Source organism: Suncus etruscus, chromosome 4, assembly GCF_024139225.1.
Source record: "Suncus etruscus isolate mSunEtr1 chromosome 4, mSunEtr1.pri.cur, whole genome shotgun sequence".
Lineage (NCBI taxonomy): Eukaryota > Metazoa > Chordata > Mammalia > Eulipotyphla > Soricidae > Suncus > Suncus etruscus.
In genome coordinates, this window is record NC_064851.1 from 15,142,919 (window position 1) to 15,170,199 (window position 27,281).

At 50.7% G+C, this 27,281-nt stretch overlaps 1 protein-coding gene across 1 annotated transcript in view; it reads left to right on the plus strand.

Moving 5' to 3' along the window:
- The window catches only part of CLSTN3 (calsyntenin 3), a 34,146-nt gene extending 7,107 nt beyond the window's left edge, over nt 1-27,039 (plus strand). The window contains 19 exon segments of the mRNA XM_049771969.1: nt 305-586; nt 1,582-1,694; nt 4,525-4,614; nt 4,617-4,697; nt 5,652-5,700; nt 6,302-6,363; nt 6,365-6,460; nt 6,595-6,633; nt 6,635-6,744; nt 16,096-16,133; nt 16,136-16,321; nt 16,522-16,581; nt 16,584-16,691; nt 17,678-17,823; nt 17,916-17,957; nt 17,959-18,004; nt 18,007-18,054; nt 25,662-25,864; nt 26,113-27,039. Coding sequence (XP_049627926.1) covers nt 305-586; nt 1,582-1,694; nt 4,525-4,614; nt 4,617-4,697; nt 5,652-5,700; nt 6,302-6,363; nt 6,365-6,460; nt 6,595-6,633; nt 6,635-6,744; nt 16,096-16,133; nt 16,136-16,321; nt 16,522-16,581; nt 16,584-16,691; nt 17,678-17,823; nt 17,916-17,957; nt 17,959-18,004; nt 18,007-18,054; nt 25,662-25,864; nt 26,113-26,253 — 1,940 coding nt within the window. The 3' untranslated portion in view covers nt 26,254-27,039.
- Nucleotides 27,040-27,281: the final 242 nt, after the last annotated feature.

Genomic DNA, 27,281 nt, shown 5'->3' on the forward strand with positions numbered 1-27,281 from the left:
TTGTTTTTGTTTGTTTTTTGGGGGGGAGTTTGGGCCACACCTGGTGACACTCAGGGGTCACTTCTGACTTGGGGACTATATGGGATGCCGGGGGATCAAACCACGGTTCATCCTAAGTCAGACATGTGCAAGGCAAGCGCCCTACCTCTGTGCCACCCATCGGGCCCAGTCCCTGTCCTTTTGGTCAGCAAATTGTGGAGGGAGGAAGTCTCCCCTTGCTCCCCTTTCCCCTCTCTGCTTCCGGCTTCCCTGGCTGCCCATATCACCTTCGCTCTGATGCGGCTGTTCTGGGGGGGCCCTGCAGGCGCTGCCCCTGGGGAGGTGGACCTGCTGCCCATGCCTGGCCCCAACGCCAACTGGACGGCGGGGCTGTCGGTGCACTACAGCCAGGACAGCAGCCTCATCTACTGGTTCAACGGCACCCAGGCTGTGCAGGTGCCCCTGGGCGGCGCGGCTGGCCTGGGCTCCGGAGCCCAGGACAACCTCAGTGACCACTTCACTCTGTCCTTCTGGATGAAGCACGGGGTCACTCCCAGCAAGGGCAAGAAGGAGGAGGAGACCATCGTGTGCCACACGGTGCAGAACGGTGAGCCTGGCCTCAGGGGCTGCTGGCCTCGCCTCTGCCGCCCGGCCCTCGGCTGTCTATGACTGTGTGTGTGTGTGTGTGTGTCTGTGAAGGCGAGTGCTCGTGTGTGTGCTTATGAAAGTGTAGTCGGGTGTCTGCAATTGTGTGCATGTGAACATGAAACCATGCTCATTTATGGATTGCATGATGCGCACACATATGTAGCGAACATGCATGTAAATGTGTGAACGTGTGCAAGTGTGTGTGAGTGTGCCCTGTGTGTGACTGCACTGTGCAGATGCGTGTACGTCTTGGTGCGCGCGCCCCTTTCCTATCCCGCTGTGTTCACCGCATTCTGAAGTTCTGAGATTTTTCTCTCTGTCCCATAAGCAAACACCTCTCTGTACTCCCTCTTGTGTAGTGGGCTTCCCCTAACCCGCTCCTGCCAGCTCCCTGAATGCAGTGGAACTTCCTGGGGGCTGTACCTCTCTTTCTCTCATTGCCACCCACCTTCTCGAGATAGGGTGCTTGGAACCCCTGGTCAAGAGTCCCCCTTTTCCTCCAAAGTCACACCTCCTCCCATAGGAGGGCCTCTCCTGAACCCCACTTCCAGTCCTAGCTAATGTGTTTGAGCCCCCTTCTCTGGGTCTGGGTAGGACAGTCATTTGAGGTGTTTGTTAAGATCTGAGTGACACCCCCCCCCCACTTGGAGTGCTGAGAAGATCCTGGATATCACGTGGACTTTATATGCTCAGACATGTGGGGAAGGAGGGAAGGAGGGAGGAGAGAGGAAAAGAGGAAGGGGAGAGTAAAAGAGAGAGAGAGAGAGGTAGAGAAGTAGAGAGGAAGGAAGAGAGAGAAGGAGGAAGAGAATGAATGGAGAGAGAAGGAGAAAGAGGGAGAGAGGGAAAGAAAAGGAGAGGGAAAGAAAGGAAGGAGAGCAGGAGGGCGAAGAAGAGAGACACAGGGAAACAGTCACGGCCATGCCTGACCACCGTCCCTGTTGTATCCCCCAGAGGATGGCTTTTCTCACTATGCACTGACCGTCCACGGCTGCAGAATCGCCTTCCTATACTGGCCCTTGTTGGAGAGCGCCCGCCCCGTCAAGTTCCTCTGGAAGCTGGAGCAGGTGAGGTCTCCAGGTGGCCCCTGGGATCTACCCCCTGCAGGGAAGGAGCCCCTGAAGCAGGGGCTGGCATTTCCTGGGTGCCCTGTGCCTGCCCTCTCTGCCCCTGCACATTCTGATCCCAAGATCTCCTCTCAGCCTTGTCTCCAGTAGAGCACAGACAGGATTAGATGGAAAAGGGAGGGCCAGGGAGGGCCCTTGAAGGGCTGAAATGGCCGTCAGGCACGCAGAGGACTCCAGGTTCAATCCCCCAGCACCCCTGAGGGACTGCCAGGTAGCTATGGCACCCCCTACAGTGACATTCACTAGAAAGAAATAAAAACAAATCATAACTAACAACAGACGACCCAAATCACTGCCCTCACCCACAATGTAAGGTCATCTTTCTTTGGTCTTATTTTCCTTCTCTCTTCAACTCCTCTCTTTTCCTCTCCCTTCTTTCCTTTTTCCTCCCTTCCCCTCTTCTCTCCTTTCCTCTTCCCCCTCCCCTCTCCCCTCCCCTCCCCTCTCCTCCTCCCTCTCTCTCCTCTCCTCTCCTCTCCTCTCCTCTCTCTCCTCTCCTCTCCTCTCTTCTCCCCCCTCCCCTCCCCTCCCCTCCTCTCTTTTCTCCTCCTCTCCCCTCCTCTCCTCTCTTCTCTCCTCCTCTCCCCCTCTTCTCCCTCTCCTCTCCCCTCTTCTCTCCTCTCTTCTCTCCTCCTCTCCTCTCCTCTCCCCTCCCTTCCTCTTCTACTCTCCTCCCCTCCTCCTTCCCTCCCCTCCCTCCTCTTCTCCCCTCCCCTCCTCTCCTCTCCCTTCCCCTCCTCCTTCTTCTTTCTTCCCCCTCCCCTCCCCTCTTCTCCCCTCCCCTTCCTTCCTCTCCCTGCCCCTCCCCCCTTCTCTCACCTCCCTCTCCCTCTCCTCTCCTCTCCTCTCCTCTCCTCTCCTCTCCTCTCCTCTCCTCTCCTCTCCTCTCCTCTCCTCTCCTCTCCTCTCCTCTCCTCTCTCTCCTCTCCTCTCCTCTCCTCTCCTCTCCTCTCCTGCTCCTCTCCTCCTCCTTCTCTCCTCCCTCCCTCTTGCCATACCTCACAGTATTCAGGGATAACTCCTGGCTGTTACACTCAGAAATTACTCCTGGCAGGCTCAGAGGTCCATATGGGATGCTGGGGATCAAATCTGGGTTGTCCTATCGCTCCAGCCTCCAATAGGACTATCCTCAAGGAAGGCTCATGCGTTGTTTTTTTTAGACAGAATTCTTACACACTTACTAGATTTTAGTAGATAATCAGGGCTGCTTAATGAAGTTTGGTCAATGATAGATGACATATACAACAATGGGTCTGTTGAAATGGTCCCACTGGAAACAATGTTCCACTTGGCTATCCAGAGCTGAGAAAGGGAGCAGGTATATTCACAAGATATGTGTAGTTCTACTCCTGTGATACTTGTATGACAAAACTGACCCATGAAGCCTTTTTACAACGTCTCCTTACTATTAAGCCAATGCACAAACAGCGGGTAAATGTCACTTTTATGTAGACTGGGAGACCAAAAAAATTCATGTGAAGGGGGCTGGAGAGATAGCATGGAAGTAAAGCATTTGCCTTGCTTGCAGAAGGTCGGTGGTTTGAATCCTGTCATCCCACATGGTCCCCCAAACCTGCCAGGAGTGATTTCTGAGAGTGGAGCCAAGAGTAACCCTTGAGAACTGCCGGGTGTGACCCAAAAAGCAAAACAAAACAAAAATTCACGTGACTCTCTTTATTGAGAAGTTCACTTTTATCACAGTGCTCTGGAGAAAAATTTGAAGTCCCTGAGGTGGGACCGCACTTCTTAAACTTAAGCTTCCTATGAGCCTTTCAGGTCAGGGGGCCCAGAATTCAAAGGAAATTTATGGGTTAGATTTGTAGATTTGGATTTTATCAAGAATAACCCTGTTATTCCTGTTAGGAGTAACCCACAGAAATGAATAAACAACTTTTAGGAAGTGGATCCAGTGAAGCTTCCAAAAACTCACTTAGGGCTGGAGCAACAGTACAGCAAAGAGGGTGTTTGCCTTGCAAGTGGCCTACCCAGGTTTGATCCCCGACATCACAAAAAGTCCCCTGACCATGCACTTCTAGGAGTGATCCCTGAGCACAGAGCCAGAAGTAAGCCCATAGCAGCACCAGAAGTGGCTTCAAAAACAAACCAAAAAACACATAGAAACAAACAACAAACAAAAACTCTGACATTTGAAATTTTGGGGGGTAGATAATTCTGTCCCTCATTCTGTTGATATCCTATGGCCCCATCCTGACTGACCCCAGAAGAAACTCAGAGAACAGCATGTTGGTTCTGTGGCTTGCTGAGATGCCACACATCCATGAATGCGAACATACATCCACATACATCCATGTGCATTACAGGCATGTATATGCAGAAGAATTTCTTGGAAAATGGGAATATTTTTGAAGATTTGCAAGATAATGTAATGTCCTTTATTTTTTTTTTTTTTTAGTTTTTGAACCACACCGAGCAGCACTCAGGTGTTACTCCTGGCTCTGTGCTCAGAAATCATTCCTGGCAGTCTCAGGGGGACCATATGAGATGCCAGGGATTGAACCTGGGTCCATCTTGGGTTGGCCGTGTGCAAGGCAAATGCCTTACCGCTGTGTTTTCACTTCGGCCCCTTGTCATATTCTTTAGGGAGGTTCATCATTCATTGTTTTGCTACTCCTTAAGCCAGATAGGAAGCAATTCACACATCAGCCCTATTTTCCTTCAGCTCATCTCCTGTCTGCCAAGAAATGGGTCTTACCTTGGGCCTGGTCCCTGCAGAAGGCATAAGGGAAGGCTTCCTGTGCTTCTTCTGCAGGTCTGTGATGACGAGTGGCACCACTACGCTTGGAATCTCGAGTTTCCCACGGTCACGCTGTACACGGACGGGATTCTCCTTCGACCCTGCCCCTCATCCATGACAATGGACTCATCCATCCACCTCGAAAGGAGGCCGCCCTCATGATTGGGGCCTGCTGGATGGTAAGGCCTGTACTTCTCAGGGAAGATACTGCCAGCCAGAGGCTCCAGGAAGGGAAGATCTGGGGAAAGGCAGCCTGAGTCTTGAGCATCTCCAGAGACAGACTTTGGCCTGCTAGCTCTCTCATTCACTCAGCTGCCCAGGGCCTCTGACTGACTCAAAGGCATTTCTGCTTGGGTCCTTGCTAGAACTTAGAACTGTGTCCTGAGCACCAGTGGGCACTGACACTGATTTTCATAGCCAGTTCCCCTCTTGGAGACCAGAAACTCTCCATCAATCTGTTTTTGTTTTTGTTTTTGGGCCACACCTGGTAATGCTCAGGGGTTACTCCTGGCTCTGGGGTCAGATATTGCTTCTGGCTCGGGGACCATATGGAATGCTGGGGGGATCAGACAGTAGTCTGTCCTAGGTCAGTCGCATGCAAGGCAAACACCCTGCAGCTGCACCACCACTCCGGCCTTCCATCAATCTTTTACCTTTTAAGCCCTGGCTTAAAATTTCCGTGTGTGTGTGTGTGTGTGTGTGTGTGTGTGTGTGTGTGTGTGTGGCCACATCCATCAGTGCTCAGGGCTTACTCGTGGCTCTACACTCAGAAATCACTTCATATGTGATGCTGGGAGTTAAACCTGTGTCTGCTGCATGCAAAACAAATGACTTACTACTCACTATACTATTGGTGGTCTGGCCCCAGTGTTGTTCCAGTGTGTGGTGTGTGTGTTGTGTGTGTGTGTGTGTTGATCATCTCCTATGCTGTTTCTTCAGCCAGTTATTTGTATGTTGGCTGATGTAGGCGGCCTGACTCAATGATATGACTTGCCTATCTCAATGGACAATGTGGGACTCACTCAGCTGAAGGCCAGTTGCGGTTTTTTCTGGGGGCAGAGTAGGGGAGATATTTTCTTCTATCAGTCTGTCCCCCACAAACCTGAGCTCACTGCTGCCCTTTCTTTCCTCCAGATGAGAAGAGCAAAGAGAAGGAGAAGGGCGGAGACAACACTACAGACAGCTCACAAGGTTACTGTGTGTGGAAGACCAGCGAGACGATTGATGCTTTCTACGTGAGGCCTAAGACCTATCTCGAGAACATCTCCTAGGGCCTCCAAGCTCCAAGAGCTGCCATGGAGCAGTTTCCTTGGAGGAGACAAAACCTCATGGACTGCATTCTGGGCCCCCCCACTGTCAGCAGAGTGTGGCCAAAGGATACTCTAGCTGGCTTTCCGTGTTCTAGAACGCTGGAAGCTAGAAGTAGCCCACAGAACAGACCACATCTGGGCATCTGTGAAGGAGCACTTGTCTGTCCAATGTTCCTCGCATGCCCTAAAGATCCTTGCTCCATCTTCCTCCTGTGTTTCGCCACTTCCTTTGGCCCCCTAATTTCCTCCCTTACCTCTCCCAGAAGCGGAAGTGGACGCATTTCTAATTTCCTTGACTCCTGAGCTTCCTGGGGTTGGGAGTCTCTCTTCCATCACTCTCTCTCTTCCTTCCTTTCTTCTTCCAGTTCTCATTTTCCTTCTCCCAAGGCAACTGCCCTTCTTCCTCTCTCTTCCCTTCCTCTCAGCCCTTCTCCCCGATCCTCCTCTCTCACCTTCCGTTTGCTCCTGTGTTCCTACCCTAGGAGACCCCTTGCCGGTCCACCATTACTTCCACGGCTACCTGGCTGGGTTCAGCGTGCGCTCCCGGCCGTCTGGAGAGCCGCGAGGTCATCGAGTGTCTCTATGCATGTCGGGAGGGGCTGGACTATAGGGATTTCGAGAGCCTGGGCAAAGGCATGAAGGTATTGGCCCCTTTCCTCCAGCCCTGTGTCCTCCCCCATGGGCATGCTCCCCACTCGCCCCCCACGATTCTTGCTCCTTCCCTCTCCTGCCTCCCTGATCCTGCTCTCAGTCGTGTCCTGTGTCTGGGGCCCAGGTCCACGTGAACCCCTCGCAATCCCTGCTCACCTTGGAGGGGGGACGATGTGCAGACCTTCAACCATGCCCTGCAGCATGTGGCTTACATGAACACTCTGCGCTTTGCCACGCCTGGCGTCAGGCCGCTGCGCCTCACCACTGCCGTCAAGTGAGTGTATGTGTGCAAGCGTGCCTGTGCATGAATGTGTGTATACGTGTGTGTGTGTGTGTGTGTGTGTGTGTGTGTGTGTGTGTGTAGGGGGGAGGTAGGCAAATCACGGAGCAGAGCCAGGCAGAGGAGATGATGAGGTTCTCCTGGCTGGACACACGTCCCTCATGGTGACGGTAGACTTGGACCCGAGAAGGTGCCACCTGGCCTGTCCCACTGACACAGTCATGTACCTGGAATAGTCTGGACTCACATTTCTCAACTACAGCTTCAGTCCTCACTCTACGTAGTTTTACTTCCAGGATTTAGGGATTTGTCTTATTTATTTATTTATTTATTTATTTATTTATTTATTTTATTTTTTGGTTATTGGGCCATGCCTGGTGATGCTCTAGGATTACTCCCTGCTCTGCACTCAGGAATGCTTAGGGGACCATATGGGATACTGGGCATTGAACTTGAGTGGGTGCGCGTCGTGTGTGTGTGTTGTGTGTGTGTTGTGTGTGTGTGTGTGTGTGTGCGTGTGTGTGTGTGTGTGTGTGTGTGTGTGTGTGCGTGTGTGTGTGTGTGTGTGTGTGTGTGTGTGTGCAAGGCAAGTGCCCCTGCCCACTGTACTATCTTTCTAGCCCCAGGGTTTTGTCTTATTTTTCATTTTTATTTATTATTTTTGTTTTGGGGATACCTCTGGCAGTGCTCAGGGTACTATTTCTGGCTCTAGTGCTCAGAAGTGATTCCTGGGGACCATCTGCAATGCTGAGGAAATGGAGTTGGATGCATTGCAAAGTAAATGCCCTGATCTACTATACTATCTCTCTGACCCAGCCTGGGGGTTTTAATCTTCTCTGTGCCAGTGTCAGCAGATCTGACATTAATTTTGACTCAGTGCTAATTGCCTGGGTGACCTTGGCAAAGAACTTGTTCTTCTACCTATTTTTATTTATTTATTTATTTATTTATTTATTTATTTATTTATTTATTATTTATTTATTTATTTTTTTTGGTTTTGGGGCCACACCCGGTGACGCTCAGAGGTTACTCCTGGCTGTGCGCTCAGAAATCGCTCCTTGCTTGGAGGACCACATGGGATGCTGAGGGATTGAATCGAGGATTCATCCTAGGCTAGTGAGGGCAAGACAGATGCCTTACCGCTTGCAGTATTGTTCCGGCCCTATTTATTTTATTTTATTTATTAATTTATTTTTTGGCTTTTGGGGCCACACCGAGTGTAACTTAGAGATTACTTTTGGCTCTGCACTCAAGAATTACTCCTGGTGGTGCTCAGGTGTACCATATGGGGTGCTGGAGTTCAAACCCAGGTCAGCTGTGTACAAGGAAAGAGCTTTTACCCACCTTACTATCTCTCTGCTCTCATTCTACGATTTTAGTGTGAATTCAAAGAACTCTCCAGATGGTTGCTAACTTGCTGCCCTGCTTTTATAAATAAGGTTTTTATTAAAATGCAGCCATACCTGTTTATTGGCATATGGTGATAGTTTTTTATTCCACGGTGGTGGCAGGATTAGGTATTTGGAAGACAGATGACATGGTCTCAAAAGATGAAATTCATCTGACATGTCTCAGAAAAGAAGTTGGCTGACCCTTGAATTCTAAATGAGTTCTTTGAGTTTTTCTTTTAAGTTGCCATTACTTGGAGGTTTAAGTAAAATTGGGGGTTTAAATACAACAGGTTAACTGGAATGTAATGGAGGCATAATAGTTATGGACACAGTTGATTACTAGTTTTTTTTTTTTTTTTTTTTTTTTTAGCACTGAGCAAGGGCAGTAAATCTGTAGAGAACAATAGAAGCTAAATCATAGAAATTATCATAGGAAACTAAATGATGTCATCCGGGCTCCAGATCAAATGTCTGCTTTGCAAATGTTGGCGATTCCTTCGAAGGCATTTTTACTCCCTGGGACAGTTTCTGGGTCAGTGTAGAGATACGGCCATCTAGTGGGAAGATTGTGTACCACCAGAGAGGATTTCCAAAAGGAAGTATTTCCTTTTCTCTTACTCTGTCCTCTTTTTTCCAAAAACCCTAGGAAGAGAAACTTCCCTGACTTGTCCCTGTTTTAGGAAGAGTACGTTTAGAGAAGAGAGGGTCTGAACCCCCACAAAGAAGTGGGCCTGGTGACCAAGGCTTTGGAAGGATAGGCCATGAATACTGGAATTGGGCTGCTGTTCCCCGACGTGGCCAGGAGGGTGGCAAGGAAGGTCAAGGCTAGATGCAATCATGTAAACTTGCAGCGGCTTGTGCATCCCATCCTCATCCCAAATCTAATTGCTAGACGGTTGCATAGTTTGGAAGAGTTAGCTCAGCACCATGTTGGGTCTTTGCATCTCCCTAAGATCTCAGCAGTGGGAGATGTGGGAACCCACATTGTGGATGGCTGATCAGAATTCCTCCTTGCAGTGGTCCTTTAGAAATATGATGTTGGGGGCCCGGAGAGAGAGCACAGCGGTGTTAGCCTTGCAAGCAGCCAATCCAGGACCTAAGGTGGTTGGTTCGAATCCCGGTGTCCCATATAGTCCCCCGTGCCTGCCAGGAGCTGTTTCTTTTTTTTTTTTTTTTTTTTTTTTTTTTTTTTTTTTTTTGGTTTTTGGGCCACACTCGGCGGTGCTCAGGGTTACTCCTGGCTGTCTGCTCAGAAATAGCTCCTGGCAGGCACGGTGGGGGGACCATATGGAACACTGGGATTCGAACCAACCACCTTTGGTCCTGGATTGGCTGCTTGCAAGGCAAACACCGCTGTGCTATCTCTCCGGGCCCCAGGAGCTATTTCTGAGCAGATAGCCAGGAGTAACCCCTGAGCACCGCCGGGTGTGGCCCAAAACAAAAAAAAAAAAAAGAAAGAAAGAAAAAAGAAATATGATGTTGGGGGGCTGGAGAGATAGCATGGAGGTAAGGCGTTTGCCTTGCATGCAGAAGGTCGGTGGTTCGAATCCTGGCATCCCATATGGTTTCCCCGAGCCTGCCAAGAGCGATTTCTGAGCATAGAGCCAGGAGGAACCCCTGAGCGGCGCCAGGTGTGACCCAAAGACACACACACACACACACACACACACAAATATGATGTTGGACCTTCTAGAGGAAAGAGTTTTTGTAGTTGGTTGTTGCTTTGTTTTCGGGCCACACCCAGCGGTGCTCAGAGTTTATTCCTAGCTCTGCATTCAGGAATCACTCCTGGCAGTACTCAGGGGACGATTTGGGATGCCCAGGACTGAGTCATGGTTGGCTGCATGTAAGAAAAGGGACCTACCCATTTTACTATCTCTCTGGCCCCCAGAAAAGAGATCTTGTGTTTTCTCTAGGAGCATAGGAAAGTTAGAGTGCTTATTCTCCATCTGTAGGGAATCAATGTGCTTGGAGCACCCCTGAGGTTGTAGAAAATATACATGTGTGTTTGTGCAGAGAGAAAAAATCATCTCCCTTTCTCAGATATACATTCTTGTCCCTGCCCTTCCTGGGTCTCTAACCCCCAGAATCCACAAGTTGGCCTCTGTTCATATACAACAGATTTCTGAAACTCTCAGAATCAGTACAGGCTCCTGGAATGTGCTTTGGTTTTGGGGCCATACCCAGTGGTGCTCAGGGGTTATTCTAGGCTCTGAACTCAGGGGCCACTCCTGACAGTACTCAGGGAGGGGGACCTATGTTATACCGAAGATTGAACTGGGTCAGTTGAATAGGCAAGTTGCTTTCACTCCTGAACAATCTGTGGATGGCCCACAGTTTTGCTTTTTATTTTTGATCTCATTCTTAGATACGTCATTTGGCTCATGGCATTAATTATCGGACAGTTGGTTCCTCTATTTTTCTTAGCTTTGACCTCCCCAGAGTCCTTTGATACTTTTCGGCTAGCTCTAACTTCTATCCAGAGGTTCTGCCAGCACCTAAGACCATATGGTAGAAAATGAAAATACACCACTTCTCCCCACTGCACCCTCCATTTCTGTAATGGGCTTTCTGTCTGCACTCACGCAGGCTTGAAACCTCTGAGTCAACTCTGCTCCCTTTCTTTATCCTCTGCACCCCATCAGAAGCCCAGCTGCCTGCATCCTGCCCTCTATGACACTATATAGCATCGTTTTCCTCTTCCCATTTCTATTGCTACTACTCTAGCCTCAGATCTTCCATTTTGTTTTTGTCTGGGCCCCACACCTGGTGGTGTACAGAGCTTATTCCTGACTCTGTGTTCAGGGGATCACTCCTGATGGGGCTTGGGCCACCCTACGCAAGTGCCAGGGACTGAAACCCAACTTGGCTGAGTGTATAGTCAGCACTTCCCTTTATTCTATCCTGACTTTCCTGTCCTGAGCCCTAGCCCCAGATGCCCATCGATGGTGTCTACCTTGTGACTGGTGTAATCTCCTAACGCATTGATGTTTTAGTAGTATTCTCTGAAGCGAGGTGAGTGATACTAGTCTGAATTTTCATGCTCATCCCAATGACTGTGCTGTCCATGGCTTCCTCATACTCACTGTGTATGCAGAACTGTATTGCCCCACAAAAGCCACAACCCTCAGTCCCCTGCCTGCCTTTCCTGCGTTATGTCCCTTCTCCTGGGACATAAGGTGGAAATATGTCCACTCTAGGGCAGACAGCTTTCTGGTCCATACATTCCCATCTCCTTCCAAGGCTCAGTTGTTCTTCCAAATTACTTTATTCTCCCATATGAGAGGGGACCCTCTCCCCATCCTAGCCCAGCAGTCTCCTCTCTGAACTCTCACAGCTTTGTCCTTTGGCCCCTCTCAGAGGACAGAAGATATTTTTCTTTTTTGCTTTTGGGCAAAGGTGCTCAGGGGTTACTCCTGGATCTGTGCTCAGAAATCACTTCTAGGAGCCGAAGAGATATGCACAGCGGTAAGGCATTTGCCTTAGATGCAGAAGGACGGTGGTTCAAATCCCGGCATCCCAAATGGTCCCCGGAGCCTGCCAGGAGCGATTTCTGAGCATAGAGCCAGGAGTAACCCTGAGCGCTGTTGGGTGTGACCCTAACCCCTCCCCCCCCAAAAAAAAGAAATCACTTCTAGCAAGCTTGGGGGGACCATATGGGATGCTGGGGATTGGACATGGGTGGGCTGCCTGCAAGGGCAGTTCTCTACCTACTTAAGCTATCTTTCTGGTTCTCACTTTTCTTTAACCAATTTTTTTCTAATGTAAAGAACCATGGTTTACAAAGTCATTATAGTTGAGTTTAGGCATATAATATTTCAACACCAGTTCCATCACCATTGTCAAGGTCACGTCACTGGTGGTACTTCCATTTTCTATCATCCCCCCACCCCCAAAGTCCCCTACCCCCTGCCAGCCCACCCTGACAGACTCATTACAAAAGCTTGAAGGTTGCAGCTTAGATCCCGTGTTTTCAGTGCTATTGAGTCTGTGCTTTGGGTTTACACCACTCTTCCCACCATCCCAATATAACTGAAGACCCCCACTCCCTGTTCCCTCATTCCTTTCCTTTCTTCCTCTTCTTTGTTCTGCCTTGATTCCTTTTTCCTCCTCTGCCTTTCTCCCTCCTTAGGCTTTGGGGTTAAGGGTGATCTAGGCATCTCCCTTCTAGGGACATCACATTTCCTCATCCAATTATTTTACCATACCACAGATATATGGTGCTCATCCTTTGTTTTTCTTCTGGCTTACTTCACTCCACATGCTATCTTCCTGTTTCCAACCAGGTTGCAGCAAACTGCTTGATTTTTTATCATTCATCACAGCAGCCAAGTTATTGTGTTATATTTATTACCATATCCTTCATAATCCATTCATCTGCCACCTGTCACCAAGACACCTAGGTTGCCACTCTTAGCTAGTATCCTGTTGCAGCAGTGAAAAATGGTGTGCATACATCTTTTGAAGGAATATATATATGTAGTATATATATTGTTTGTTTGTTTTGTGTCACATCTGGCAGCGCTCAGGGGTTATTCCTGGCTCTATGCTCAGAAATTGCTCTGGCAGGCTTGGGGGACCATATGGGGATGCCGGGATTTGAAACCACCATCCTTCTGCGTCTAAGGCAAATGTCCTACCATTGTGCTCTCCTTCTCCTGCCCCCTTGAAGGAATATCTTTTAAATCATAGGACAGAAGTTTGTATGTGGGTCTGATCTCTCCAGATCATTGCTTTTTGGGGTAGGAAGGCAGTTCTTCTGGGTTGTGTTGGGTCCCCCCACTTTGGGCTGGCTGCCTTCTTACTGAGAATGTCTACCAGAGCCTGTGTTTCTAGGGGAGTCTCCTGAGACACTTGGATCTTACCAAGTTGTGGAGCAGGCAAGAGCCTTTATGGACCTGCCATGTTGTCATGGTCAGCCTGACTCCTTCTGGCTCACAGGTGTCATGTTGCACATATTTTTGTCACACCACCACTTACAATCCTCCCAGGAAGACCTTTTCAATTAGCACAAGTACCTGAACCCCGCTTGCAACTCCCACATGATCTAGTCCCCTCATAAAGACTATGGGCTCGCTGGAGGTGTTTCTGAATCAAGAAATTTCGGTGCTGCAAAATCAGGGTGCCAGAGGGTGGCTGTGATTTGGTGGAAAGAGCATCTTGGGCTTGGCTCAGGCAGAACCTGAGTTCTTGAGTGGCTAAGGTGGTTTCTTAAGTGGCTAAAGCACTAGGGAGAGGGGAGCTTTCACTTTTTTTTTTTTTTGGCTTGTTTTTGGTGGGAGACTGGGGCCCTACCCCCACCACAGGGAATATTCCTGTTTCTTAAGTTCTAGGGGACATCTCTGAATGGAAACCATTTGATGATGTGATCATCAATATGATGCCATCGAAGCAAGTGTCTTACCAAGCAAGTGCCTTAATCCTTGTACTATCTCTTGGCCTAGTTTCTTCCCCCAATTCCAGCTCTATGATATTAAATCAAATAACACAATAGATATTTCTGGGACTTACGCAGGGGACTCTGGGAATGCCTACTAGTGCTTTAGCTGTTATACTAACAACTATGGTTTCTTCTGGTTTCAGACATTCTGGGGCATAGTTGAGAAGATAGAAATGTAAGCAGAGGCCAGAATGATAGCACAGTGGGGTAGGGTGGTTTTTCCTTGCAAGTAGCCAACCCAGGTTCAATCCCTGGCATCCTATATGGTCCTTTGCACCAGGAATGATTTCTGAGGTGTGCCAGGTCCCATTCCTGGCATCCCATATGGACCCTTCCCCTCCTGAGCCAGGAATGATTTCTGAGTGTGGATTGCAGGGAGTAACCCCTGAGCACTGCTGGGTGCTCTGAGCACTGCTTGTGGCTCTCAAAACCCAACGACAACAACAAAAACAAAGAAAGAGAAATTTAGGCAAAGAGCTCAAAATTATGTTTGCCGGCAAAACTGCAATTTTGTAAAGCTGATAACGCTTAATACTGAAAACACCTCTTTCCAGTGACTTAGATTTTACTGGACAATGAAACTTTCTCTTCATTTCAGCCACTTTTTGTGGCATTACATTTTTGTAGATAAGTATTTCTATGATGGATTTTTTCTGTGTTGAAATCTGCAAGAGCGTGACCTCTCAGACGCTCAGGAGGTGTCCTATAATCTAGGTTTTGATTTGGAGATAAAGACTTCCCTGTTCATTTCCTCTCGGTCTGAATCTGTTGAAGTCACTTTTGATGTCAAGCATGGACTTTCTACTCTAATTCTTCCCTTGGAACCATCAACTTTGAACATGCTTCAATGTGTGTTGGAATTGTTGCCAATTTGTGTTTCTGAGGGCAATATCCTTAGATGGCATTTGTCTGGAGTCATCAGCAGTTTCTTATGGCTTAATATTTCTTCGACTCTTCTCATAGGTAAAAGGACTTGATCCAGTAAAAAAAAAATAACACAGGGCAGGGGCTGGAGCAATGATGCAGCAGTAGGGCATTTACCTTGCACGCGGCTAACCTAGGACTGACTGTGGTTTGATTCCCCGGCATCCCATATGGTCCCCCAAGCCAGGAGTGATTTCTGAGTGCAGAGCCAGGAGTAATCCCTGAGCGTCACTGGGTGTGGCCCCAAAACCCAAAACCAAAAAAACAAAAACAAAAACACAGGGCAAAACATTTCATACACAAACAGTTAGTTTGGTTGTCACAGCTGGATGGAGGATGGTGCCAGAGGTGGCACTTAGGATAGCTGTGCTCAGAGTGGTCTGAGTTCTCGGTGAGAGATGACTCTGGCACCAAGATCAGTGGGGTTTCTGGGGCGCTAACAGCAGGGTCAGGAGGCTCTGATGAAGTCCCCTGCCAGTGCACATCTCTAACCTGGAAGAATATGTGTGAGATATAGAGCCAGGGCCGCTCAGCAAGGTTCCCACCTATCAACACCAGCTCACAAAACTTATGCTGCTGATTTTTTTTTTTCTCAGCACACATACTCAGGATAGTTGATGGAACAGAGTGAAAAGAAACAGAAGTTCTGATGTATATCTACGTTTGAATATGCACTGTTTGGAAATACTGTTTGATGCATGCCCCTAACCTCACTCAGGCTGGGCATTAATTTGTGATCATTGAATTTTTTCATTCCTTTCCTCTTTTTTTTTCTTTGATACGTGATCATTGGTTCTTCTTTTCTTTTCTCTTCTTTTCCTTTTCTGTTTTCCTTTCTCTTTTTCTTTCTTTTCTTTCTTTCTCTCTTTTCTTTCTTTCTTCTTTCTTTCTTTCTTTCTTTCTTTTCTTCCTTTCTTTTCTTCCTTCCTTCCTTCCTTCCTTCCTTCCTTCCTTCCTTCCTTCCTTCCTTCCTTCTCTCTCTCTCTCTCTCTCTCTCTCTCTCTTCTTTCTTTCTTTCTTTCTTTCTTTCTTTTCTTTTCTTTCTTTCTTTCTTTCTTTCTTTCTTTTTCTTTCTTTCTTTCTTTCTTTCTTTCTTTTTCTTCTTTTTCTTTCTTTTCTTTCTTTCTTTCTTTCTTTCTTTCTCTTTCTTTCTTTCTTTCTTTCCCCACACCTGGTGGTGCTCTGAGTTTACTCCCAGCTCTGCACTTGAAAATCACTCCTGGCAGTGCTCAGGGGACCATATGTGGTACCAGGGCATTGAATCTGGATTAATCATGTGTAAAGCAAGTGTCCTCCTCCTCACTGTATGATCTCCCAGGCCCCTCACTGCAATTTGACCTTCCACCTCTGACCTTTTCCAGCAGTGTCATTCTCCCAGAAAAGGGGACTCCCCTCGGATTTTCTACTTACTGGGGGCTAATAATGGGAGATGGCCCCTCTTCCCCTTACATCCTGCCTGGACTTGGGGCGGGGGAGAGAAATGTGCTTTAGTGTCCAGGTAGAGGCTCAGGGCGATGAAGTGGAATCTGGGGGTGTATGTGTGAGAGAGAGAATGTTGGGGTGACTAGCTGTCTCCTGTTCCTCCTTTAGGTGCTTCAGTGAAGAGTCGTGTGTGTCCATCCCCGAGGTGGAGGCTACGTGGTAGTCCTCCAGCCAGACGCCCCCCAGATCCTGCTGAGTGGCACAGCACATTTTGCCCGCCCTGCTGTGGACTTTGAGGCCAACGAGGGGGTCCCCCTGTTCCCAGATCTTCAGGTCACTTGCTCCATTTCTCATCAGGTGGAAGCCAAAAAGGATGAGAGTTGGCAGGGCACAGGTGAGAGAGGTGGGGAGTGGAGAAAGGTGGGTGCGGGGGGGGGGCTCATTTCCTTTTGTTTTGAAGCCCCCCAAGGCCATGCAATCCAGGACATCAGAGACCAGTGGACCCCCTGATGGCTCTCTGGGGTTGATCCTGGAGGGCCAGGAACAATGGGGGTGCAGCCAGCTGAACCAGGTCTTTCCTTCTCCCCTGCCCAGTGACAGACACGCGCATGTCGGACGAGATCGTGCACAACCTGGACGGCTGTGAGATCTCGCTGGTGGGGACGACCTGGACCCCGAGTGGGAGAGTTTGCTCCTAGAGGCCTCCTCCTGGCAGCAGCGAGGCCTGGAACTCACCAACACCTCGGCCTATCTCACCATCGCGGGTCAGCGGGCCGCGCGCCCTCTTGCGGTCATTCCGGGAAATGCACCGTGTTCCGCGACCTTGTCCATGTTTCCTTGCAGAAGAGCTTTGGGCCTCCCTCTCTCCCTTTCCCCCCCTCCTTACCCACTCCCGTCCCTTCCTTCTTCTCCCTCTTCCACCTCCCTATGCTCAGCAGAGTTAAGTCCCCTTGCTGAGGAGAAGAAATGATCTAGTGGGTGCTAAGAAAGTTCTGCTTGTGGGGTCAAAGTAGCACAGGGATAGGACTCATTGCTTCATATGTGGCTGACCCAAGTTCGATCCCCAGCATCCCTTATGGTTCTTTGAGCCTGCCAGGAGTGATCCCTAAGTACAGAGATGGGAGGAAGCATTGGGCAGGCGAGTTTGCGCTAGAGGTAAGATGTCTGCCGTGCAAGCGCTAGCCAAGGAAGGACCACAGTTTGATCCCCGGGTGTCCCATATGGTCCCCCCAAGAGAGAGAGGAGGGAGGGAGGGAGAGGGAGAGAGGAGGGAGGGAGGGAGAGAAGAGAGAAAGAGAGAGGAGAGTTATAGCACCAGTGGCAGGGCACTTGCCTTGCACCAGGCAGAAACAGAACAGACCTGGGTTCTATCCCCAGCATCCCATATGGTCCCCTGAGCCTGCCAGGAGCAATTTTTGAGCACAGAGCAAGGAGTAATCCCTGAGCACTGCTGGGTGAGGCCCGAAAAAACCCAAAACCAAAACCAAAGAAGAAAGGGAGAAAAGAAAGTGTTTTCTTCTGCAGGACCCATCTCTATGGGAGAAGATGGGCAAGATCAGGGCCCTCCCAGAGCCTCCTAAGAATGCTCCTGTCCTCCCCACTCAGTCCCTCTTGGCTCAAGATGGGTGAAGGAGGGAGGCAATTTCAGCTCAGATCTGGGCCTCCTGCCTTCTCACGGGGTTGGGCTGGGAGAGGGTCCAGACTGGATCTTCTCCCCTGAACCCAAGTGTCCCCCATCCTCGTGCCACAGGGGTGGAGAGCATCACCGTGTATGAGGAGATCCTACGGCTGGTGCGGTACAGGCTGCGGCCCGGGGCTGCCCTCTATGCCCGCAAGTTCCGGCTCTCCTGCTCGGAAATGAATGGACGTTACTCCAGCAACGAATTCATCGTGGAGGTACTCTTGTGCTTGTGCTGGACACCCCCAGGGCAGTGGAGAAGGGGGTCTGCAGTAGGGGGTTTAGAACTTGTGACCCTCTTTCTGCCCAGGTCAATGTCCTGCACAGCGTGAACCGCGTCGCTCACCCCACCACCAGATGTCCTCAACTCCCAGCAATTCCTGCACCGTGGCCACCAGCCACCCCGGAGATGGCCGGACACAGCCTGGCCAGCTCCCACCGCAATTCCAGTAAGTGGGTCTGCCGGGCAGAGGACAGAGGGTCACCGGGTTTGTCTCTGCCCCCACCCCTGGGGTGCTCTGCTCCCCGTATCGACTTCTTTGACCCTGTGTTCCAGTCCCTTTGTTCCCTGAATCGTTCCTTTTCCCCTGGTGAAGGAGCCGCCAAGTCACCATATGTGAGTGGACAAGTGTAAGTCTCTGAGTGTGTGAGTTTGTGCCTCCCTACTATTTCTGCCACACTTACCCAACAATAGCCAATGGGCCTGGCACCCAGGCGTCTCCACAGTAGATACGGTTGCAAGTCAGCCCTTGAAAAGGTTGACTGATGGAGGGATGGAAGATGAGGCCTTTCTCTTCCAGCTCGGAGCATGTGTCTGCCACCCTGTCTAGCCAACGGTTCTCAGGTGAAACGGTGGGTAAACAGCTCGCAGACAGTCAGGATTGGGAAATATTAGCTTTATTCAGTGGATAAGACTGAAGTCCAAAGACTCAGCCTCAGTTCCAGCAAAAGCCTCCCGCCTTCCACAGACCCTTGTTTTTATCCCCCAGAATCATGTACCACCCAATGGTGGGATCAGATACCAACCAATGGTGGAAGCAGAATCAGGTACTACCCTAGGGTGGGGACAGAATGCCAGGTCACACCTAGGGTAGGGCACAATCACCAATCAGATTAGGGTCAGTAACATACTAATCCCCTAAAATATTTACATACACAACAGATACTATGAAGCACCCATGTCCCAGTACTCCTAAAACAGATCTAGAAGTAAGAAGGATGCTCTGGGGGCCATAGAGATAGCATGGAGGTAAAGCATTTGCCTTGCATGCAGAAGAACAGTGGTTCGAATCCCGGCATCCCATGTGTTTCCCTGGGCCTGCCAGGAGCAATTTCTGAGCGTAGAGCCAGGAGGAACCCCTGAGCACTGCCAGGTGTGACCCCCAAAACAAAACAAAACAAAACAAAAACAAACAAACAAAAAAAGAAGGATGCTCTGGGCAGACTCAGCTCTGTGTAGTTGTGTGAGTTTCTGTGTCTCCTCCAACTCCCCTTCAGAGCCATTGTGTCCTGGCTCTGGTCTTCTACCAGTTGGAAAATGTTTTTGTTTGTTTGTTTGGGTCACATCCGGCAGTGCTCAGGGCATACACCTGGCTCTGTGCTCAGAGATCGCTCCGGAGGTGCTCAGCACAAACCAGAAAACCCTCCCTGAGTACAAACCAGAAAAGAAGAGAGATTTGCAGGATTTGCTGTATTTGCTGGGGTGCTGGGGATTGAACCTGGGTTGGTTGTGTACAAGGCAAGCGCCCTACCTATTGTACTCTCTTTCTGGCCCCCACATGCTCTTATTTTATTACTTGTTGGATATCCCTTGTTTTTTTGGGTTTGCTTTAGACGATGCTCAGGGGTTGTTCCTCTTGGCTCTGTACTTAGGAATTACTCCTGGTGGTGTCATGGTATTGTGTGGGATGTCGGGGGTCAAACCTAGGATTGATTGCATGCAAGGCTAGGCCCCCTCTGCTGTACTATCGCTCTAGCCCTAGGCCATGCCTTGCTTTGACCTAGTTCAGTATTCACTTCCGTCAGCCTAGTTCAGTATTCACTTCCGTCAGCGTTAGCTCTGCGTTTTCCTTGTAAGGTTTTTGTTTACTAAGCTTGGGTTGATGTTAGTTTTTGTGACTTAATGTTTGAGGGTTACCCTTTCAACCTATTATGATATTCAGTATATGTCATTCTATACTGCACGTCCCAGGGTCCCTCCTCCCCTCTCCCACTCTCTGAGGGATAGAGTGGCACCTCTTGGGAAACGTCACAAGATGTGGTACAGGCAATCCTCATAGGAATGACAAGAATGCTTCCAGAAGTTTATGTCCTAACCTGAAATGAGCCACAGTCCTTTCTACACAGTCACTGCAAACAAAGCTCAGTGCCAGATACTAGAATGATCCCTTCAAACAGCAAGGAAATAGAGGCCCAGAGAGGTCAAATACTTCCTCCAAGATCACACAGCTAAGAAAGTAGTTTCTTTTCTTTTCTTTCTTTTTTTGATTTTTGGGCTATACCCAGCAGCTCTTAGAGGTTACTCCTGGCTCTGAATTCACTCAGAAATTGCTCTGGCAGGCTCGGGGGACCATATAGCATGCCATGAATCGAACTTGAATCTATCCTGGGTTGGCCACCCCTACCACTGTGCTATCGCTCCAGCCCAGGGGAGCCTATTTTCAAATCCAGGATTCAAATCTAGGCAGCAGGATCCCAGAGTCTTAAGCCTTTATGATGGCATGTTAGATTATAATCACAGAGACAGCTCCCCCCAAACGCCCCCTGGGTTCCAGTCTGTTTCTCCTCGTACACAGGCCAAGTGTTCTTGTCTGTGTTCCCTTTTCCCCGGTACCAGCTCACCTCTGCCTGGATCTCTCGAGAGAGCAACTGCAGAGGGCTTTGAAGATGTAGAGAGGGGGCCAGAGTGATAGTTTAACAGGTGAGGATTTTGCCTTACACAGGGCCAAACCGAATTCAGTCCTCAGCATCCCATAAGAGCAGTGTTGGGAGTCATTCCTGAGTGCAGAGCTAGGAGTAAACCCTGAGCATTGCCAGGTGTGACCCAGAAAGGAACAAAACAAAACACCGAGAAAAAAAAATGCAAGAGGTAGTATTGCAGGCATGGCACTTGCCTTGCATATACTCAATCCAGGTTCAAACTCTAGCACTGTATGTGATTCCTTTGAGCATTGCCAGGAGTGGTCCATGAGCACAGAGCCAGGAATAGCCCCTGAGCACTACCAGGAGTGGCTCCCTCCTCCAGTACAAACCAGAAAAGAAGAGTGCTTGGCATGATTCGCTGTGAACCAACACGCAGCAAGGGAAATCGGGCCTAGGAGGGACTTAAGACTGTTGACCACAGTGCCTTGGTGTTTTCCTCTATAGCTCAGGTCTTTGTGGCTGTTCCATGGATGCTGGGCGCCGGTATGAAAGTTCCTCAGCTCTTTCTCCAGCTCTTTCCTGGGAGACCAGCCCCCTCACTCCTGTCTGGGGCACCTGTGGGGTTCAGCATTGTTGTGGGGGGTTGCTGAGTCTTCAGTTAGTCTATTCTGAAGCTGCCTTCCTACATGGCCCTACACTGAGCAGTTTGGCAGGCTGTGTTCATCTCTCCAGTCACACCCCCATCTGCCTGGGGGTGCCTCAAGTGTGTCCCCTTGCTTCACCTCCCTGAGATGAAGCCCCAGCCTTCCTCCAAGGGAGAGTACCTGGCTTGTGCTTCCCCCTATTTTGCCCTGCTACAAGCTCAGGGGGAGGGGGCAGGACATCAATGACTGACAACTCTGGACTCCCTTTAGTGCCCCATTCACCAACTGGTCCCATAGATCTAAGAGGGCTTAGATCTTAGTTTTAGAAGCAGGAGGAGCTAGTGCACCTTCCAGAGAAATGGGGTTCATTTCTCATTCCTCTGGGTATCAGAAAAGGGAGTTCAGTCCTCACTGGGATTATTGGGAATTCTTCGCTGAGTTTATGCTGGTATCTAGGCAGACAGTAGAAATTTTTGCATAGCCTCAAGAGAGAGGGCAAAGAGCTGTTGAAATTTAGGAGTGGTCTGTTGTGGGGTTTGTAATATTCTGGGAGAATAAGATGCTATTTTTCTAGCAGTCCCAAGCTGTGAACCCCTTTAGACTTTCACCTTAGGGATCCCTGAAAGGGTACAGAGCCTGGAATTATACTCTCTGGAAACATGACACAGGGATGTCATACTTGAGAAGGGAGCCAGGCCAGAATTCAGAGATTTTTTTTTTTTTTGGTTTTGTTTTGGGGCCACACCTGGTGACGCTCAAGGGGTTACTCCTTGCTCTGCACTCAGAAAGTACTCCTGGCAGTGATCAGAGAAGGATACCAGGGACCTGGGTTGGTCGTGTGCAAGGCAAATGCCCTACCCGCTGTGCTTGGGTTTCAGAGATTCTCAGGCAATGCCAGCTTGGAGTCAAAAGTGGCATTCACCTTTGTTCTTCATTTTCTACTGGAGCTGTCAGGGCGGATTTTAGAACAGAGAGAGAAGGGACAAGAATGTTGGCAGCGGAAAGCAAGAGCTGAGATAAGTGAAGATGACCCGTGATAGGGGCTCAGATCAGTTCCTAGAAAGTTCTCTCAAGAGGTGAGAGGGCTGGGCTGGGGTTTCTACTCTGAACTCCCACATAGCCAAAGTACCTGAGTCCTTAGGAAAGTCTATAAGAAGAGGTCCTGGTATTTCCAGAGAACACAAAGAAGTTTCTCTGGAGGCTCCTGATAAGGACAGCATGGGCAACTTTGACCTCATAATCCCAAGAAAGCACAGGTTTGCCACTTGGCTTAAACACTCCTTCCTGTTGGCCCTCGAGGTCCATCAAGGGCAGAGTTAATGACTTAGAGCCAATGTCACAAGACCAGATGAATATCTTTGGATGACCTGGATTTCTATCTGTAGCTATCTTTGGGGGGGTGTTGGGGACCACATCCAGGCAGTATTCGGAGGTTGCTCCTAGCTTTGCATTTAGGTATTATTCTAGTTGGGATGCCAGGGATCGAACCGGGGTTGGCTCCATACAAGGCAAGTGTCTTCCCTGCTGTACTATTGCTCCAGCTCCTATATCTATAGCTAATTTAAAATTCTTGCCCAGTTGGACAGCCTCCTGGTTTCCTGAAAGCCAATGAGCCACTTCTTTTGTCAAGACACACACAAACAACACTTTTGCTGGCGTTTGGTCTTAGCTGATGTCCCTTATTCTGAGTCTGACCCCAGAGCACGTGAGGAAATTTTGGTTGCTCATCGACATGTTCCCCTAGACAAGAGCATCTACTCCAAAGGGGGGGGGATCCCATTCCTCCTGGGCTTTGTGAACCCCAGGGTCCCTCTGTTGGGGAGTTGGAAGGGACTCCTGGCTTTCTGGATCTTACCATTTGGCGTGACAACGGCAAAGGGACTATTTCCTGCAGCCGGGTAGAAAGGGCGCTTTGTTTCTGCCTGCCCACCTCCTCCATCTGGCCCCAGGCTGTTGAGAAACAGCCACTCGGAGCTCAAGTGGGTTACGGGTAAGGTCACCGTGGGGCCCACTTGGGAGAGAGCCATGAGGGCGGCCCAGGGAGGTGCGTGGCCCAGGGATGCTTGCTCCGACTGGACATTTGCTCCACACCTGGTTGTGTGGCAGTGTGCATGCATGCGCGGGGAGCTGGGGAGTTGGGGTACGAAGCAGCGGGTCATGCTTTGGGGGTGCGCCTTGGCTGCGGTTCTCCCTGCTCTGCTCTGACATGTGAGTTTGAGGGCTAGGGGTCAGTTTGCAACTGGGAGGCCTGGATGGGGGCTGGAAGCTGACGTATGTGCCGGGAGGGGAGAGACAGAGAGAGACAGTAAGAGACAGAGACAGAGAAACAGAGAGAGACAGAGAGACAGAGGCAGAGAAAGACAGAGAGAAATAGACAGAGGGACAGAGAAAGACAGAGACAGAGATAGATCAAGACAGAGACAGACCGAGACAGAGAGACAGAGACAGAGGGACAGAGAGAGGCAGAGATAGATCAAGACAGAGATAGATTAAGACAGAAAGACAGAGACAGAGGGACAAGAAAGACAGATAGGGAGACAGAGACAGGCAGACAGAGATAGCGAGACAGAGACACAGAGAGACAGAGATAGATCAAGACAGAGACAGACCGAGACAGAGACATACACGCATGCACAGAGACACCCACTAACACCCGCTCAGCTCACACAGGCACACGGACTGGGGTGCACCCATGTGGGGTGCAGTGACCCAGCTGCCTGGGAGGGTCCTGGGCTTGTGGCTGCGCCTCGGGGCTTTCTGCCTCCACGTCCTGGCCCTGGGGCTGTGGGCTCTGCTGTTTTGCCTGCTCCTGCCCCTCCGGGTGTTCTTGGCCTTCTTGAGGCAGCTGAGCAGGGCTGCACGCTCGGTGGCACAGCACGGGAGCGTCTATGGCTTTTATGGCCTCTTGCAGGGCGCGGCCAGCTCCACTCAGCTGGCCAGGAACTGTGTGCTGGCTCACACAGACCTCTATTGGGCCCTGCTGGATGTGCTCCGGCTCGTCCCAGTGCTGCAGCTGTGTGAACAGGCCGCCAGGCTGCTGTTTGAGGCCGGGGTGCGGGCTGGCAGGGGCCTGGCAAGAGCACCAAGCGTGGCCACCTTCGTCCAGCTGAGTGCCCACACCATCTTCCTGGGCCTGTACTTGTGCGCTCATGTCTGCGTGGCTGCCATCAGCTCCAAGGTCCACGTCCGGGTGCATGCGCCCTTCTATGTCTCCTTTCCCTTCAGGGTGCATGCACCCCTCAACATGGGCATCAAAGTGAAGGTGCCGAGCAGCAGGAGTGTGATGGCACCCGTAGGGGCCCTGGTGGAGGTAGCTGAGCCTCAGGAGGAGAAAGTGGTAGAGAGGAAAGTCCAGAAGAGGCCAGATAGCCCTTTGCCACTCCCGATGAAGAGGGCTCTGTCCTCCCGAGAAGGAGGTCCCTGAGTGGAAACAGGCTCCATCCCTGGGGTAAGTGATTTTGGGGGGGGGAATCTTGTCTCCCCACAGCCCACTGTGGGCATAGCGCCTTCTCCTGGCAGCCAGCCTGTTTTTTTACTACATTCTTTGGAGTGTGCTGAGGATCAGAACCAGGGGTTCTGGGCCTGAGAGCCAGGAGAGGCGGGTAAGACACTTGCCTTGCACACAGTTGACCCTGGTTCTAGTATAGGGTCCCCCGAGTTCTGGCAAGAGACATCCGGAGCCAGGAATAGCCCTGGAGCATCTCTGTGTGTGGGTCCCAAACTAACAACATGAAACAGAACAAAACAAAGCAGAACAATGAAGGCTTCCTATATGCCAAGTTTCTGTTGCTGTGTTTCTTTTCTTTTCTTTGCAGGGGTAGGGATGCAGTGGGAAAGGGGAGCTTGGGTCACACTCATCAATGCTCAGGGATCACAGCTGGCAGAGCTGGAAGGAATCACATGTGGTGCCAGGGGTGGACCCAGGTGAACCCCTGCAAGGCAAACACCCTCCTTAAAGTGCTAGTCCTCCACCTCCCTTTAAGAAAAGCTTAAGGGCCTGGAGAGATAGCACAGCGGCATTTGCCTTGCAAGCAGCCAATCCAGGACCCAAGGTGGTTGGTTCGAATCCCGGTGTCCCATATGGTCCCCCGTGCCTGCCAGGAGCTATTTCTGAGCAGACAGCCAGGAGTAACCCCTGAGCACCGCTGGGTGTGGTCCAAAAACCAAAAAAAAAAAAAGAAAAGAAAAGAAAAGAAAAGCTTAAAACTCCATATGAGTGCCCCCACACACACTTGAAATCCACTGGCAGGGCACCTCCCTTTCTCCATCCTAGGTGCAGGGTGCCTGAGGAGGCCCAGGCTGAAATGCTGAAGTTTCATCTGCTGAGAGTTCAGGACTGGGGCTCCTTTTCCAGCTGCAGCTGGCTTCCCCCTTGGGCCTTCTCTCCTCTGGGCAATCCTGAGGTTTTGATTCTCTTCTAGCATCCACAGGGGCACCGGGGCCTAGTTCAGTGGTCTCCTCTTCCCTCTTCCTTTGGGAACTCCTCTTGCCTCTCCCTCGAGCCCCCCTTCCTTCCCAGCCCTCAGCACTCATCTCCCCTTCTCCTGCAGTGGTCCCCAGCGCAGCAACCCTCATCATCGTGGTGTGCGTGGGCTTCCTGGCACTGATGGTCGTGTTGGGCCTGGTGCGAATTCACTCTCTTCACCGCCGTGTGGCAGGCAGTGCCGGGCCCCCGGGGGCTGCAAGCGACCCCAAGGACCCCGACCTCTTCTGGGATGACTCTGCTCTCACCATTATCGTCAACCCCATGGAGGTGTGTGGCCCCCTGGGAAGGTGGCTGTGGGAAGACATGGAGGCAGATCAAGGCCTGGTGGAAGGTTCTAGATAGAACTGCCTGGGAAGGGCTGGTCAGGAAGGTGGAAGGTTTGGGCCTTGGGAGATGTAAAGTGCTGTTGTGGGGGTGGGGACTGGGAAGGAAAAGTGCCCCCCCAGGAGAGCTCTTGGGGGGGCATGTGGACTGCAGAGCCCTTCCTGACACACACACCCCACCATCACCTCCAGTCCTACCAGGGTCGGCAGACCTGCGGGCCCAGAGCTGCAGGGGCCCAGCAGGATGACGAAGACAGCAGCGACTCGGATGCAGCCGACTCCCCCAGCAGTGATGAGAGGCGCATCATTGAGACACCCCCTCACCGCTACTAAGACCCCAACCCTTCCTGAACAGAGGGAGCGAGGGGCACCCCAAAAGAGAGACCAGGAAGTTGGGGGCAAGAGCAAGCGGAAGTGGGAAGCTTTTGGGGATGAATCATCTGGTCAACCGCAAATCCCAGGGGTTCCCTGGCACCAAACCAGTGCCAAGTGTCCCTGTCTCAGGCCAGGGCTCTGCTCCCGCTACCCCGGCCTGAGGGCATGGGTTAGATTTTGGCCTCTCCCTTCGTGCTCTTGTCTCTGTCTCCCCCTTTCACTAGCCATGTACCCACTGTATTAGGGGGTCAGTAGCAATGGCAGGAGGGATCCAGAGTGGTATTGAAGGAACCCCCAACTCTGGCTTCCCTCCATCCATGGAGTCTTCTCCATGCCTCTCCCTGCCCCCCCCCCCCCCACAAACTGGGCCTTCCCTACTTCTCATGGTACCCCTGTGCCCTTCTTTCCCCTTCACTCTGGGGATCCCTGTTCCTTCCCCCATTCCTGGCTGTCCCTCTGTCCTTCCCCTCCTGAAACCTTGGTGGGGTGGAGTGGGCGGCCCCCCGGGGTAGTATATATAATGTATATTTTTTCATGCTGGTGTGGGCACAGCGCCATGATCCGTGTGCTGCTCACAGCCATGTGTGTGTGTGTGTGTGTGTGTGTGTGTGTGTGTGTGTGTGTGTGTGAGTGAGAGCGCATGAGTGAGACATTGTCATGTCCCAGGGCGGGCAGGAAGTAGAAGGGGCCAGGGAGGGAGGGGAGCTCACCCTAGGGTTTTGAAATAAAACCATTGAAAAAAGAGTTCTGGCGGCTGGTTCTGTGTGGGGACTGGTGCTCTGGGGTCCTCTTTGATGAAGGATTTGAGCAGGGCCACGGTTGGCAGGCTAGGGTGGGGTATCCACAGAACACTTCCTCTTGAGGGGCTGTGTGGATCCCTGGATATGTGAGACCACTGTTAGCACCTCTTGGAGCATGTCTTAGCAGGAGAGAACAGTCACCCTTCTCTCTGTACAAGGCAGAAGGACCCGGGTGTTGGGGGTGGG